Here is a 15,000-nt window from a genome sequence, read left to right on the forward strand (position 1 = left end):
TACTCCCTTCTTCACGGACGCCCAAGTAGGCGGCCATCTCATCCAGGAAGGTATCCCCCTTTTTCGTGGAGGTGAAGACGTAGCACACGACATCCTCTCCAGAAAGAACCTCTCTGTCCAGCTCGGTCTTGCTTCGGACGATCTTCGTTCCCTTCATGATATTGACGCAGGCGCCGATGACGTTCATTTGTCTCTCTTTGTCATCCAGCCACTTGCTCAGTTTCTCTTGACTGAACGGCGAGTCGTGTCTGTCATCCAGGACCTTCTCTGCGGCGCTCTCGTCTTCCCCTTCGCGGATGGAGGGGAACTTCTCCGCCATGGTCCGCTTGAGTTTGGACGCGTAGTCGCGACACCGCATCTGGAAGGTTTCGAACTCTTCTTGAAGAATCTGAAAGTTCCCCACCACTCCGCCTTCCAGGGAATCGTTGCACCTCATTTGCATTTCGCTCAAATCTTCCAGGGCGTCCTGCATCTTCCGGATCAGTCTGAAGCTGATCTCGCTCTTCAGCTCGGCCGCTTCGTGATGCAACTTCTTCAGCGGCATCAGCCAGACCGTCACCGGGACCGCTTTCTCTCCTTTTTCCCCCAGTAGCTGTGGAAGTTGCACGATGGCCTTCACTGCATCTTCGTAGGTCACAGGGTTGCTTTTGAGGTTGAAGTCTCCGAAGAATTTGCAGGAGAATTTCCCAGTCACGGCCTTTTCTTCATCCGTCAGCTTGATGCCGGCGCTCCCCTCGACACTGAGTTTGGGGATCTTGTCGATCACAGCTTTCATGTTGCCCTGCAAGTCCTTGACGCTGTCGGCCGTTATCTTCTGACTGTCGAACACGAAGAAAGCATTCGCCCCGTAGACGATTTCAGTGACTATGTGCGTCGCCGAGTTGTTCTTGATGTGATCTATCACGTGGGCGTCTTTGTGGGCGAGGCAAAGCGCTGACAACTTTTTGAAGTTGGTGGTGGATTTGAACTCTAACGTCACTCTGCTCTGATTCTTGAATTTCTTCTGGTAATTCAGATACTTGGCAGATCCTTCGACTTCAATCAGTCCACTGAGGAAACTGGCCTTCAGAGAAGCTTCGACATCCAGCTGAGAGGACTTGGAGTCAATGGTGTCAGATGTAGTAACTGTGAAAGAACTGAAGGGTTGAACCTTTTCAGTTATCTTCCCTTGGAGAGTTCCATCGTCCCACAACGTCCCACCTTAAGAAGGTGGAAAACATAAAGCAGGAGGATCGTTTAGTTTAACCCTTTTAGTACGGATGCAAGCGACGGGGCCAGAATGTAACATGCAAACAGGATGCAAAGCTATTCTGACCGCTAAGAAGCGTAGCTTTCCAATTCAGTGGCGTTTTGAGCGGTGTTTTCTTTTGAAATAATATGTTGGAGTTGTAAATAATAGTATTAGTGTAGTTTCTGAGAGCTCAGCCACTTGCTAGCCCACATAAACCCCCCACTAAAGACCACTCTCCTGTCCCAACAAACACGAAGGAGGACAGTGAGAAAAGAACAGACAGGAGGCCATTGTGAGGAGGAAACATTGCAGTAGCTTCATGTAAAAGCTGCCTGGATGTGTGAGTACTGCATTAATGTGTTCTGACTTCAGCTGGACAGGAGCTGGTTCAGAGAGATAAACAAATCTGTAAAAGCCTGTAACATGGACTCATATAAAAGCCTGTAACATGGACTCATATAAAAGCCTGTAACATGGACTCATATAAAAGCCTGCAACATGGACTCATATAAAAGCCTGCAACATGGACTCATATAAAAGCCTGCAACATGGACTCATATAAAAGCCTGCAACATGGACTCATATAAAAGCCTGCAACATGGACTCATATAAAAGCCTGTAACATGGACTCATATAAAAGCCTGTAACATGGACTCATATAAAAGCCTGTAACATGGACTCATATAAAAGCCTGCAACATGGACTCATATAAAAGCCTGCAACATGGACTCATATAAAAGCCTGCAACATGGACTCATATAAAAGCCTGCAACATGGACTCATATAAAAGCCTGCAACATGGACGCTGAATGCTCTATGCAAACTAAACTGCTCGAGAAGATATAAAACAGTTTACATTTAATTTATATCATCTCAAAGGCTTTGCTCAGGTTCATTTTCAATTTAGAAGAAAATGAAAATATGTTTCTTTACTTTTTAGTTTTTACACACTGTTTTCAAACTTTATAACATATAATAATGACAAATACTTGCCAGATTTTGGAAGTTACATTTCTACTGAATAAAGGAGCAAAATCATTGTGCCAAAAGGATTTTTTTGGACATATTTATTGATAAGTAAGACCAAAAAAAGTAGGGTGGGCTGTCAACATTACAGTATTAGTACGAAAGTAATTTAATCGATTTAAAAAAAACGAAAAAAGAAGCGAGAAACACAGACAGATTTTCAAGAATAACAACAATTCAATTCTCCTCTTTATCCCAGAATAATACATCAGCTGTTACTACAACATGCTTCCCTAAAATCTTGACTAATGAATGTTCACAGCTACGTTTTTGAATTCAAAATTCTCTAATTATTTTAACATTGAATACAAATGTTAAAAAAAACGTGAGGATTGAAATAGTGAAATGATTTCAAAAGCTGTGATAGGGAGACACATTTGAAAAGGTTTTGGTTAATAATCTAATGTAATCTCATACTTACCTGGGATCAGTTTATCTCTCGGAGCATTGTAGAGCATTCCCAGGGTGAAAGGTCGACCCAGGGCAGCAATTTTGAGATCTGAGGCCATTTCTCCAACCTGATGAGAAAAGTGACCCCACAGCCTTCAGTACTTCACTTACACTGTTAGATGTACTAGAGTCTATGAGAAATGCAGTATTTCCCTGTGCACACCAGTCTGACAGTGATAGTTCTACACAGACTGGAGATCAGACGAACTCGACATCTACATGTGTCTCCTCTCCCTCTGTCACCGCCGGTCCTCACCTGGTGAAGTCGTGTGGATCAGCTGAGTTGTGCGAGCGTCCAGCTGGAGCTTCCAGTGTGACGATCTGTGAGGTTGTCGGCTCGCTTATATCCTGTCAGAACGCCTCTTCTGCCGACTCCGCCCACGAGAAGTTAAAGATCTTTTCATGACGAGTTCATTTCTGTGCAACACTGTGGCTGTTGATGAACTTCTGGAAGCATTTGACTATTTAAAAAGGACTTCTTCTTCTGTCCCTCTTGTCCATCAGATGATATCCAGCATTTACAGCATGGCAACTGTCAAGTACATGAAACTATTCTGCAAGAGCTGGTATCTAGTCAGATACAGTTACAGCTGCTGATTGTAGTCAAATCATCTATTGACTGTGAGAGGGCGTTCAACTGGTTTGCTCCCAGTAGAGCTGATAGGTCCAAACACTCCATTAACTGAGTGTAGCGGGACTCTGGTTTTGCATCGGTGGATTGGTATCTGCAACAATGCATCAGTGTGATGAGACAGAGCTTAAGTGTTTGTCATCGGGGAAGAGGAGGATCCTCTCAGCCTCCACAGGGTATGGGCATCGTTACTGAAAGTTGCACATGCATGTGCCGTGTTGTTTGGTCTCATCTTTGCTCCAAACCTGAGCTATCCAGGTGAGCTAAGGTACACGTTTGATGCACTGCAGAACATGTTTATTGAACCCAAAAAGATGACGCGCAGAGTGTACAGTCTGAGTGTTAAGCTCTGAACATTATAAAAATCCACAGAAGACATTATTTGTTCGGTTTTTGTAACTAGTATTCAGATGTCTTGCTTGGTAATGGAACAGGCAATAGATTTCTGAACAGAAATCTGTCTGTAGCATCAATATTTAGGTATTATATTAGCACTGTGAATAATGCTTAATTGACAATGAGCTGCAGCTCAGTTGTACTAGTAATGGTTCTACTTATGTACACTACCGATCACTTAGAAATGTCCTTATTTTTCAAAGAAAAGCACTGTTTTTTTTTCACAGAAGATAACATTAAATGAATCATAAATACACTATATACATTGTTAATGTGGTAAAAGACTATTCTAGGTGGAAACGGTTTTTATTGAAATATCTACAGAGGCCCATTTCCAGCAGCTTTCACTCCAGCTTTTTAATAGTACATTGTGTTTGCTCATCGCCTTGAAAGACTAATGGATGAGTAGAAAACCCTATAAAAAACCCTTGAAAGTCGTTGTAAATCCCTGAACTTCATTGAAAACCCATTGAAAACTCATTGACAACCCTTGAAATTCCTTGAACACCTCCTAAAAAACATTTAAAATCCTTAAAAACCCTTTAAAATCCTTGAAAAGTCATTAAAAACCATTTAAACCCTCTGAAAACCCTTGAAGCCCCATGTTACACAGAAAACAGTCCTGCTGGTGAGAGAAGCTATACAACTGGCCTTCCTTTGAGCTAGTTGAGTGTCTGGAGCATCACGATGTGGGTTTCATTAAACTGTCAAAATGGCCAGAAATACAGAACTTTCATGTGAAATTCTCCCGACTGTTCTTGTTCTTAGAAATGAAGGATATTCTACGCCAGAACTTGCCAAGAAACTGAAAATGTGTCTGGATGACCCCAAACTTTTGAACGGTAGTGTAAAACCAACCTTTGCTCATCCATTGCAGTTGAACTGCATTTTTCCAGTTCTTGTTTTGATCCATTGATGTCACGTTTATAATGGTTCAATATAATGTGACATTTATTGTTTTAATAACATTAGAAGAAGTTAAAGATCTTTTCATGACGAGTTCATTTCTGTGCAACACTGTGGCTGTTGATGAACTTCTGGAAGCATTTGACTATTTAAAAAGGACTTCTTCTTCTGTCCCTCTTATCCATCAAATGATATCCAGCATTTACAGCATGGCAACTGTCAAGTACATGAAACTATTCTGCGATCTGGTATGTACTCTTTGCAAGTCAAATCCAGTCACAGCTGCTTTTTGTTTTTACTGTCATAAGCACAGATAACAGACAGTTATTCCTTATTTTGCTCGGTCCTCCTAACACAGAATTACAATAAACTTAATTTTTAAAAAAAATATAAAAATAAGGCACGAAATATAAAAGATATAACAGTATTGCACAAAAATATGATACTAGTATTGCTATGGTAAATATGATAAAATATGATAATAATAACATATTAGTAGATATCATTGTAATTTTATACACTATGCATTGCTTCAACATTGCTACAATGTCCAAGTATGGTCATGACGTCTCCTTTACTTTTATTTATCTTTAAATGTACCAGCCGGTTAAAAAGGGATCAACAAACCGAGTTCTGCTTTTGGATCCCAGGCTCCTGCAGCTGGTTCATGTGACTTTAACTCAGCTGGACCTGGTCCCCCCCACGCCCCTCTCCCTGGTGGCGACTGAGCAGAACTACACTGTGTCTAAACACCCAGAAGCCAGTTTAAGCTGAAACAGAACAATCTACAGGGAACAGGTTCTGTAAGAAGTTTATTAGATAAAATTTTGTCATTGTTCCATTTATTAATTTTTTATTTATCGTCTTTCCGTTGACGGTTGCCACACAATGGAGGCACAATCAGGTTCAGGCTTTCTCTATATGCGTTATATTTTAAGTATAAGGTCGTTTTGGCTGTTTTGTTTGATATAAAATACTTAATACAGAGACTTTAAAATTATCCTTAACAATATTGATGTATTATTTCTGCTGACTGCTCGTTCCACCGGAACCGTTGGTGCTGGCTGCTGTTTCCGTCTGACGTCACGGACGGACGGACCAAACAACCGCGGTGCGCTCTGAACAACCCTCCGCCGGAAAAAGTAACCTGAAGAAGTCCGCGTCGCAGCGACCTCCGAGGCACGCGGCCCGTCACGAGCCAACATGAAGCTTCGCGGGAGAATCCTCGACGTCACGTGTCTCAACCGCTTCACCCGTAAGTCACGTGAGCTTCTTTTTAGCGGCCGACCGGGGAGCGCTCACCAGACTTCCGCAAGGAAAACTGCCATTTCTGCGCGGGAAAGTCAAACACAACACCACGTCACGTGTTATTCAAACATTTCTGTGAGTGGTGATGACAAGTCGGGGACGGTCTTCTGTTCGGCTCTCAATACCTTCTGAAATAGTTTATGACTATACTTTAAAGGGGGATTAAAATGTGGTTTACAACGAGAACTCAGAAGGTCCACATGTGTTGTTCCTCTGGAGGGAATTATTAATTATTCAAATAGTTGCTCTAATTGATTAATTATGAGTAGAGTGTATTATATTATAATTCTGTAATATAATATAGTATATTATAATATGATGTGTAATATGTGATAACATATATTATGATGTGATGTTATGTGATATAATATAGTATGGTGGGAGCGTCAGCTGAACTCCCAGTTCAACAAGGAAACCAGCAGCCAGTTCAACAGGATGGAATCAGGAGAGAGGAAGAACAGCTGGTTGATCCCTTTTCCACTATGACGTCTGTGTCATGGTCACTCTGCTCCTCTTCCTCACCAGGAGTCGTCACCACCATCTCAAAGCTGACCAAGGTGTGCGTCCTGCGACTCACTCCGGACAACCTGTTCTTCGTCCTGTCCGGCAAAGTGGCCAACGGCGGCGTCGGCATGTGGTGCGAGCTATCTCAGGTAAAAGCTCCGGTTCAGCTGCACGCTTCCCCGGATGGGGAGTCAAACCCTCACCGGGTCCTGAAGGAAGAGGGTCACTCTGCCGACACATCAACTGGTCCACTGTGGCACAGAGGGCCACGCGTCCTCACAAGGTGGGGAAGATGCAACCAGAGACGGGTTTCTTAGTGATGTTTCATCTGCCCTCCCTGCAGTCCAACGTCTTCGACGAGTACCAGATGGAGGGCGTGTCCTCTGAGGACAATGAGATCTGTCTAGAGGTGACGCCAGAGAACCTGTCCAGAGCCCTGAAGACGGTCCAGAGCGCCAAGGCCGTCAAAGTGAAGCTGACCAAGAAGCACTGCCCCTGCCTCACCATCGCCGCCGAGCTGGTGAGACGGCAAAATTATTTTTTCACCGCTCAGGGCGCAGTGGTCGGAGCTACTTATGTGTTATGGCTATAACTTGTGTGGTTAAATCTTTATCACAACAGTTAATAACCCACAACTAACGCTCCATGTAAACAATTTGTAACACGAATAATTGTACATTTATGAAATTACACCGCCGAACTGCATGCTGGGTACAGCTACTATCACAAGAAGAAACTCCGGTAGGCGTCCAAGCTCTTGGGTAGAGGGGAACTGTATGAAGTGTTGCGCGTTGTCCGGTCTGAGAGTAACGGAGCGATGTCCCGTCCAGCCCACCATGTCCAGCAGCAGTCGGGTCGTGACCCACGACGTCCCGGTGGACATCGTCCCCCGGAGGCTCTGGCACGAGTTCAAAGAACCCGGCATGCCGGACTTCCACGTAAGTGACGCCTCTCTATCGATGGAACGCGTGGCCGGTTTTCACAGGATGGAGATCAGTACAAGTGCAGAAGTCGTGTCTCCGCTTGTCCGCCCTGCAGGTCAGCGTCTACCTGCCGCCTCTGAAGACGATGAAGAACGTCGTGGACAGGATGAAGAACCTCTCCAACTTCCTGGTACGGTCACGGTCCTCCAAACACCTCTCAGCTCCAGGTTTGTTACTTTAAGGAAACCCAGAGTTTAACATGGTGTCTGGTTGTGTTGTGTTGGTCTCAGGTGATGGAGGCCAACCTGAACGGAGAGATGAACCTAAAGATTGAGACGGATCTGGTTTCCGTCACCACTCACTTCAAGGACCTAGGGAACCCTCCGTGGGGTAAAACCAGCTTCCTTTGTTTGTGTGTGTGTGTCTGTATATGTCTGCGTCCTGTTTTTATGTCACACTAAGTTTCAGCAGACGTTCATGGTCCCCAGAGGATGAACGTGATCGTCCTCTGACTCTTCATGCATCAACGTGTTTCATTTGATCCAGCACTCTGATTCATGAGAAAATAACTTCATAAGTACTCCTGAGTAATAACGTGACATAATAAGTAGGATTGGGAATCACCAGATGTCCCACGATACGATATTATCACGATACTGCGATATTGTCACGATGCTGTGATATTATCACGATGCTGTGATATTGTCACGATGCTGTGATATTATCACGATGCCGTGATATTATCACGATACTGCGATATTATCACAATGCTGTGATATTATCACGATACTGCGATATGTTGAGTATTGCGATTTATTTCCTTTTTTGAACCACATATTGTCTTCAAAGGAAAACTGTCAACATATTTTATCTAATAAGATAAAGTTTTCAGTCTGTTCATCTCACTTCCATCATTGTCATTTTTATTGCAGCAAAATAGGACAAACTGACCATCACTGTCATACATTTCTAATTTCTTTCTCCAATTGTCTCCATTTTTTGTTTTGACCAACTTCTTGCCAATCACACTGATCCAGGAACTCTGCTGACTACACAGCACCATCTAGTGGACTTAAAAAGCAATTCATTGTAATATTCTCTCCCCAGGTGATGACGCCTCCCAGGACGGCGGTCCATCTCGCAGCAGGGACCCGGAGGCCATGGTCCAGGCCCGGGTAGACATCAGGAAGCTGCAGCAGTTTCTGGTGGGCCAGCAGGTGAACCCCAGCAAGGCCATGTGCAGTAAGTCCTCCCAGCTCCTCCAGCCAGTGGGGCCATGTTCCCTAGTCGCTGCAATGATATTCATACTGTTATCACTTCAGCTCTGAAATAAGAAACGTATATTCCATGCAGGGAAATATAAACAAATCCAGCTTCTTGCAGCTTCTGGTTCATTTTGTAGGATCCAAACTTCTACCAAACATGAGCTCTAAATTGTCTTTATCAAGTATAAATGGCTCCAAAATGATGTTTTCTGTAGCTGTGAGGTCTGTACATTCATCGATTTCAAAAGGAAAACCTTTATTTTTCATTTAATTTGATAAGTGATTATGTTTTGGGAATACACTGAATATGTCTGTTTTACAAAAGCTGAATGTAGCCGAGAGGTTTTGCTTGTTTTTCTTCATCTGGTTAAATCATATGTTGATGTCGTCCCCTCAGACATCGTGCATGAGAGGGTCGTCCACCTGATTCTGCTGCATGAAGATGTGTCGCTGCAGTATTTCATCCCCGCCGTGGCGTAGGCGCTCTACTGGCCGCGCCTTCTGTCTGCACACTGGGACTCATGGGAAGGGGGAAAAACGAGATGTGAACCCGTTTCGGGTGTTTCTTCTGTGGCGAAGCATCGATCTTCCACGTGGACCCCAGGAGACCAAACTCACCATGTCGGGAGTCTGTCCTTCAATTGAATGAGCCTGAAGCTGGTCCCAGTTCTCATAGTGGGAGACCACCACACTGACCTGCGGTGGCAGTGAGGGCATGCTGGGAAATACACATTTAACAAAGAACATTTGGACGGTTCAGATCAAATAGAAAACTGAACACATTCATTGTTTGCAAACAATTTCAGATTATTATGTTCTTGGTATTAAACATAAAAAATATTTAGATTTTAAGTGTTTTTTTCTTGAAACACAAATCACACAGGTAACTTTGCCCACAAAGCTCCTTTTGGCATTTAGTTTGCTTTTATGTTTGTATTCATTTGTATTTCTTGGATATTTGTGTTTCTCTGCGGCGTTCACAAACTAGTTATTACGCCCTTACAAGTTTTGGAAACGGTGTCTTACGAAACTGTTGAAGCCAAGAGACTCATGAACACTGTGAACACACACACACACACACACACACACACACTCTCTCTCTCTCTCTCTCTCTCTCTCTCTCTCTCTCTCTCTCTCTCTCTCTCTCTCTCTCTCTCTCTCTCTCTCTCTCTCTCTTTCCATGAACCCGTCTGATTTCCTGTAAATGAAAAATGAAAATGGGCGGAGCCACAGAGACTACGTGATCCAGCTGCATGAGAACAGGAAAAGAAGAGCACGGAAAAGAAGAGCAGGGTGAGATTGTGTGTGTTTATGAGTGTGTGAGAGAGACGGTGCGTGTATGAGAGTGTGTGTATGTGTCTATATATCTTTGCCTTTATGCCTATACTATGTTCGTCGCCCAGAAGAGAGAACAAAACATGGCGCCTCCGTTAGAGCTGCTTCTTGGCTGGAGTCCAGAGAGCAGCGGCCGCTCCTGGACGCGGTGACAAAAAATTCAGCTGCCTTAAAAGTATTAACAGGAAGCTACGGGATAAAACACTTCCTGTTAGTTACGATATGTAGTCCACTTTTAGTTTACAGATCACATTTGAATATATTTATATGTGATCCTCTGTTGTTTTTATGTCTGTCTGTGAAATACATTACTACTGGTTTGGATTGTTATACAAATATGATTTTGTTTTATAAACCACACAAAATGTGTTTTATTTTAAACCTCAATAGTCAACAATTGAGCGTTGAGTATCACAACTACACGTAAAATAAGGATTTTCTACAACACGTGGTGTTTGTTGTCAGCTCTCAGTAAGGCGTTTCCCATCATGCACTGGGCCAGACTCGCTGAGGCTTTGCCAAGTGGAAAATCTCTTAAAAAGGAACTGTTTAAATATATATTTAAAAGTGCGTCACACTATATTATGTCGCTGTCAGGCAGCTTCCGTTGCAGCTGCTCGCTCAACTGTAAATAATTAAAAAATCAAAAAAAAAAGTCCCAGAGTTTAATTCTGCGCAGACGTTTTAATTTGCATAGTATCTGTCAGTATCTGATAACGTCTCAAGCTGCAGAAGAGAGATTTCTCAACTGCTGCAGCAAACTGAGTAAAGTAAATATACTTTCAGGAAGTGGATCACGTCTCCAAACTGCAGACAACGAGGCGTCTGCTGATAGAAACAGTACTTTGTACTGTCATAGTCTACACATGACAGTAGTTTTTTTCTCTACTCTTTATAAGAGTTAAAAGTTATAAACAGGTAAAGTAGAAATACAATGTCAATCATTTTCTTTATTCTTGTTATTTGATTTCATAAATAAAACAAACCATCGTTTTCTGTATGTATAATATGACTTTATGTACAAGATTGAAGATGTTTTTACTGTCATATGCACAGATAACCGTTATCTACACAACGAAAAGCTTATTTGCTGGGTCCTCCCAACACAGAATTACAATAAATTTCAGGTAAAAAAAAAAGGTACAAAATATAAAAGATGCGACAATTTACAACATATATAACAAGTTACACAAATGTTAATATAGTTGAATAAAGTTTGCCTGTTCAACATAATATCAATTAAGTTTTTTTCATATGGCGCTGACGTCCGTACCAACGCTGAGAACAAACGCCCTTGTTCAATTTACTCTAACGCCTAAAAGCAATCATCACTGACTGACCTTCATATTACTGTATTCACACTCATGTGGATGTCGCTCGCAGGTTTTCAGGGCTTTCTGTGGCAGAGTTGAAAAGTACATATATATATATATATATATATATATATATATATATATATATATATATATATATATATATATATATATATATATATATATATATATATATATATTCTGTATTTATTCTGTATATATCTTTCATCTCTGTTGTTTTAATATTTTATTTTGGGTTTATTTTGTTGTGTCTGTAAGATGTTAGGTGCTACTCTGATAACAAATTTCCCCTTAGGGATTAATAAAGTATATATCTATCTGTCCATAACCATGTGACTATAATGCACCTGGGCCGGTGGTCTTTTTCCTTTTTCTGCTGACATGCATCTCTTAAGGCTTTGTAGTTATACCATAACCACCTGATAGTAGTCTAGAGTTAAGCATATTCATCTAGCAAACTATATTGTGTCGTGAGCTCACAGTGTTCCTGTTTATCTCTCAGACTGACTTCAGACCAGAAGATGAGTGATTGTGAGGAAGAGGAGGACAGAGCAGAGTCTCTGGTCTCCGGCTGTCTGTCCATGAAGAGTGATCGCTCTAAAGATATTCCTATAGTCTTCAGGATTGAAGCTGGACCCTCAGACACAAAGTAAGACAACTTCTACTCGTGTATGTCATCTATCCTTTTTGTAAAGTTGTCAACAATATGACTTCTGATCTACTTTAATGTCTTTGTTGTTATCAAAGATTCATTCTGAATAAAACCCTCTTCATGTTTGCAGAGTTCAGTCCAGACAGAGAGCCGAGTCTCCAGGATCCTTCTGTCTGTCAATGAAGAGTGATCAGTCCATAGGTCCTCCTCTAAACTTCAGTAATGAACCTGGACCCTCAGACACAAAGTAAGAGAACTTCTAATAACCAGTTTATAGGACTGATTTTCAGTTACCAACAGTGTTTTCTGATGATTTGTGTTTAGGTACTAAAGTTTTTTTTTCAACTAAAATTTCAACATTTTGTATCATCTTCCTCTTCGTCTCAGTGACATCTGTCAGTCAGCTACAGTGGCGGCTAGTGGCAATTTCTTTTGGTGGGCTATCTAATAAATTTCAGCAAAAATCCCTGGATGATTCAATGCAAAAAAGGTATCACGCATTACGACTTTGCAGTTAAATATTTAACATTCATTCCAACACTTTGACAAATCCGTGCCAAAGTGTATACTGAATTGTTACTATTATTACTACACCTTCAAAATAAAAGCATCTCATATTAACGCAGGTAAAACACATATAACAAAAACCACAACATTGATTGACAAACGGTTTCTAAAGCCAAAACACAAATTGGGTTACTTGCATATCATATAATAACCAACAGCTCAGTTTATGCCGTCTTTGACGTGCCTTTAAAAACGCTGGCTGTCTTACGGCGCTCCGGCAGCACTCGTCATGCTAGGCTAGCTCAAAAGCCTGGATAAAATGTGTCCGTTTTTATCCACTTCATTGTGTTTCTTCACCGCAGTCCTGTGTCCGTGGGTAGCGGTGTTGACTTTGCTTGATTTGCTAGCTTAGTAGCTTGACGGAGTTATCCATGTGTGTCCTCCTGGTGTTCTCATGTTTTCTTAATTTTTCCGACAAGTGCTTCATGTTGCTTACTCCCGTAGCTGTCCATGCTGTATCGGTCCACGTCAATTCAAAAAGCAAGCTTGGAAAGCAAAATACGGCGTTAGCAGCTAGCTTAGCCAAACCGTCCTGGTGTAGCTTAGCCGTCTCCACAGAAGCTACTTGCTTCCCTTTCACGCCAGTGTGTTTTCTTATAGTCCAACGCTGGATCTCTGAATTCAAACAGAAAAGTAACAACATGTTAACTGATCTCTGAACTTCTGAGCTTCTACACATTTAGTCCAAATCTGGATGTTTTCATCGACAACCAACAAATCATTTCAGTAATAAAGAAATGTCTCCACAGAGAGAAGAGGAGTCTTGTTCCTGAGGAGGAGCTGACGTCCAGAACCAGAACCAGAGCTGCACTGCAGACCAGTGAGAGCAGCTCTGTACAGAGTAAGAGCGTCCATGTCTCTGCTGATGTCTTCATGTCAGGAAACAGGAAGTGTTGTTCTCATACAGGAACTCTTGTTGAGTCTCACAGGAGACATTTAGGATCAACAGATGTCTGTTCTGGTGACCAGAGAGAAACTCTCTGTGTTCACATCCCACCACTTTATAGCTACTAACTGAACCAAACTAAAAGTTACTTTCACTCACGAGCCCTCGTCTGTACCTTCAGGTACAGACGACGAATCAATATCAAGTCTTCTTCACATGTTCTCTTGTTTCTCTGGTTCAGCAGATCGTGGTCTGCAGGAGCTTTTAGATGAACACCAGATCAGTCTGAAGAAGAGATGTGAACGTGTGACTGAAGGAAGTGCTGAAACAGGAAGTGCTGAAACAGGAAGTGGAACCCTCCTCAACAGGATCTACACTGAACTCTACATCACAGAGGGCCAGAGTGAAGAGGTTAATACCCAACATGAGGTGAGGCAGCTGGAGTCAGCCTCCAAGAAGAAGCTCCTCCATGACACTCCCATCAAGTGCCACGACATCTTTAAAGCCTCAGCTGACCAGCCGAGACACATCAGATTGGTTCTGACCAACGGCGTCGCTGGCGTTGGAAAAACCTTCTCGGTGCAGAAGTTCACTCTGGACTGGGCCGAGGGGTTGGAGAACCAGGACGTGGATCTGGTGGTGCTGCTTTCGTTCAGGGAGCTGAACTTGATCAGAGATGAGATCAGTCTTCTCAAGCTGCTCCATGTTTTCCATCCAACATTACAGAAGGTCCCAGCAGAGGAGCTCTCTGTCTGGAAGCTGCTGTTCATCTTTGATGGTCTGGATGAGAGCAGACTCGCTCTGGACTTCATCAACAATGAGGTTGTGCGTGATGTCACCCAGAAGGCGTCGGTCAACGTGCTGCTGACGAACCTCATCCAGGGGAACCTGCTTCCCTCGGCTCTCGTCTGGATAACTTCCAGACCTGCAGCAGCCAATCAGATCCCTCGTCCTCTTGTTGACCGGCTGACAGAAGTACGAGGCTTCACCGACCCCCAGAAGGACGAGTACTTCAGGAGGAGATTCAGTGATGAAAAGCAGTCCAGCACCATCATCTCACACATCAAGACCTCCAGGAGCCTCCACATCATGTGTTTCATCCCAGTCTTCTGCTGGATCACTGCTACAGTTCTGGACCACATGTGGACCACAGACCAGAGAGGAGAGCTGCCCAAGACCCTGACCGACATGTACTCACACTTCCTGCTGGTCCAGACCAAGAGGAAGAAGCAGAAGTACCATGAGGGACATGAGACGAGTCTTCTGGAGCTGACGGAGGCTGACGGGGAACTTCTTCTGAAGCTGGGGAGGCTGGCGTTTGAACATCTGGAGAAAGGAAGCATCATGTTCTACCAAGAAGACCTGGAGCAGTGTGGCCTCAATGTCACGGAGGCCTCTGTGTTCTCAGGAGTCTGTACAGAGATCTTCAGGAGAGAGAGTGTGATCTTCCAGGAGACCGTCTACTGCTTCGTTCATCTGAGTGTTCAAGAGTTCCTGGCTGCCGTCTACATGTTCCACTGTTTCACACACAGGAAGACAGAGGTACTAGAAAACTTCCTGGGAGAAGACTACAACTATTCATCCCT

General features: G+C 43.0%; 2 protein-coding genes across 2 annotated transcripts in view; one reads left to right on the forward strand and one right to left on the reverse strand.

The window, feature by feature from the left end:
- The window catches only part of LOC137789098 (stonustoxin subunit alpha-like), a 4,226-nt gene extending 1,192 nt beyond the window's left edge, over positions 1-3,034 (reverse strand). The window contains exons 1-3 of the mRNA XM_068582353.1: positions 2,951-3,034; positions 2,679-2,800; positions 1-1,200 (exon numbers count right to left, since the gene is read on the reverse strand). The exon at positions 1-1,200 is cut by the window's left edge and continues 190 nt beyond it. Coding sequence (XP_068438454.1) covers positions 1-1,200; positions 2,679-2,766 — 1,288 coding nt within the window. The 5' untranslated portion in view covers positions 2,767-2,800; positions 2,951-3,034. The remainder of the gene's footprint in view (positions 1,201-2,678; positions 2,801-2,950) is intronic.
- A 2,275-nt stretch (positions 3,035-5,309) lies between these two features.
- Positions 5,310-15,000, forward strand: part of LOC137789099 (NLR family CARD domain-containing protein 3-like) — a 16,490-nt gene continuing 6,799 nt past the window's right edge. Inside the window, exons 1-14 of the mRNA XM_068582354.1 lie at positions 5,310-5,443; positions 5,784-5,895; positions 6,474-6,601; positions 6,796-6,972; positions 7,283-7,390; positions 7,491-7,565; positions 7,666-7,765; positions 8,483-8,617; positions 9,038-9,116; positions 9,856-9,933; positions 11,812-11,958; positions 12,092-12,208; positions 13,278-13,369; positions 13,656-15,000. The exon at positions 13,656-15,000 is cut by the window's right edge and continues 585 nt beyond it. Coding sequence (XP_068438455.1) covers positions 5,844-5,895; positions 6,474-6,601; positions 6,796-6,972; positions 7,283-7,390; positions 7,491-7,565; positions 7,666-7,765; positions 8,483-8,617; positions 9,038-9,116; positions 9,856-9,933; positions 11,812-11,958; positions 12,092-12,208; positions 13,278-13,369; positions 13,656-15,000 — 2,633 coding nt within the window. The 5' untranslated portion in view covers positions 5,310-5,443; positions 5,784-5,843. The remainder of the gene's footprint in view (positions 5,444-5,783; positions 5,896-6,473; positions 6,602-6,795; positions 6,973-7,282; positions 7,391-7,490; positions 7,566-7,665; positions 7,766-8,482; positions 8,618-9,037; positions 9,117-9,855; positions 9,934-11,811; positions 11,959-12,091; positions 12,209-13,277; positions 13,370-13,655) is intronic.

Source organism: Clinocottus analis, unplaced genomic scaffold (genome assembly GCF_023055335.1).
Source record: "Clinocottus analis isolate CAN_PGR_092001 unplaced genomic scaffold, fCliAna1.0.p SCAF_18, whole genome shotgun sequence".
In the NCBI taxonomy this organism is placed as follows: domain Eukaryota; kingdom Metazoa; phylum Chordata; class Actinopteri; order Perciformes; family Cottidae; genus Clinocottus; species Clinocottus analis.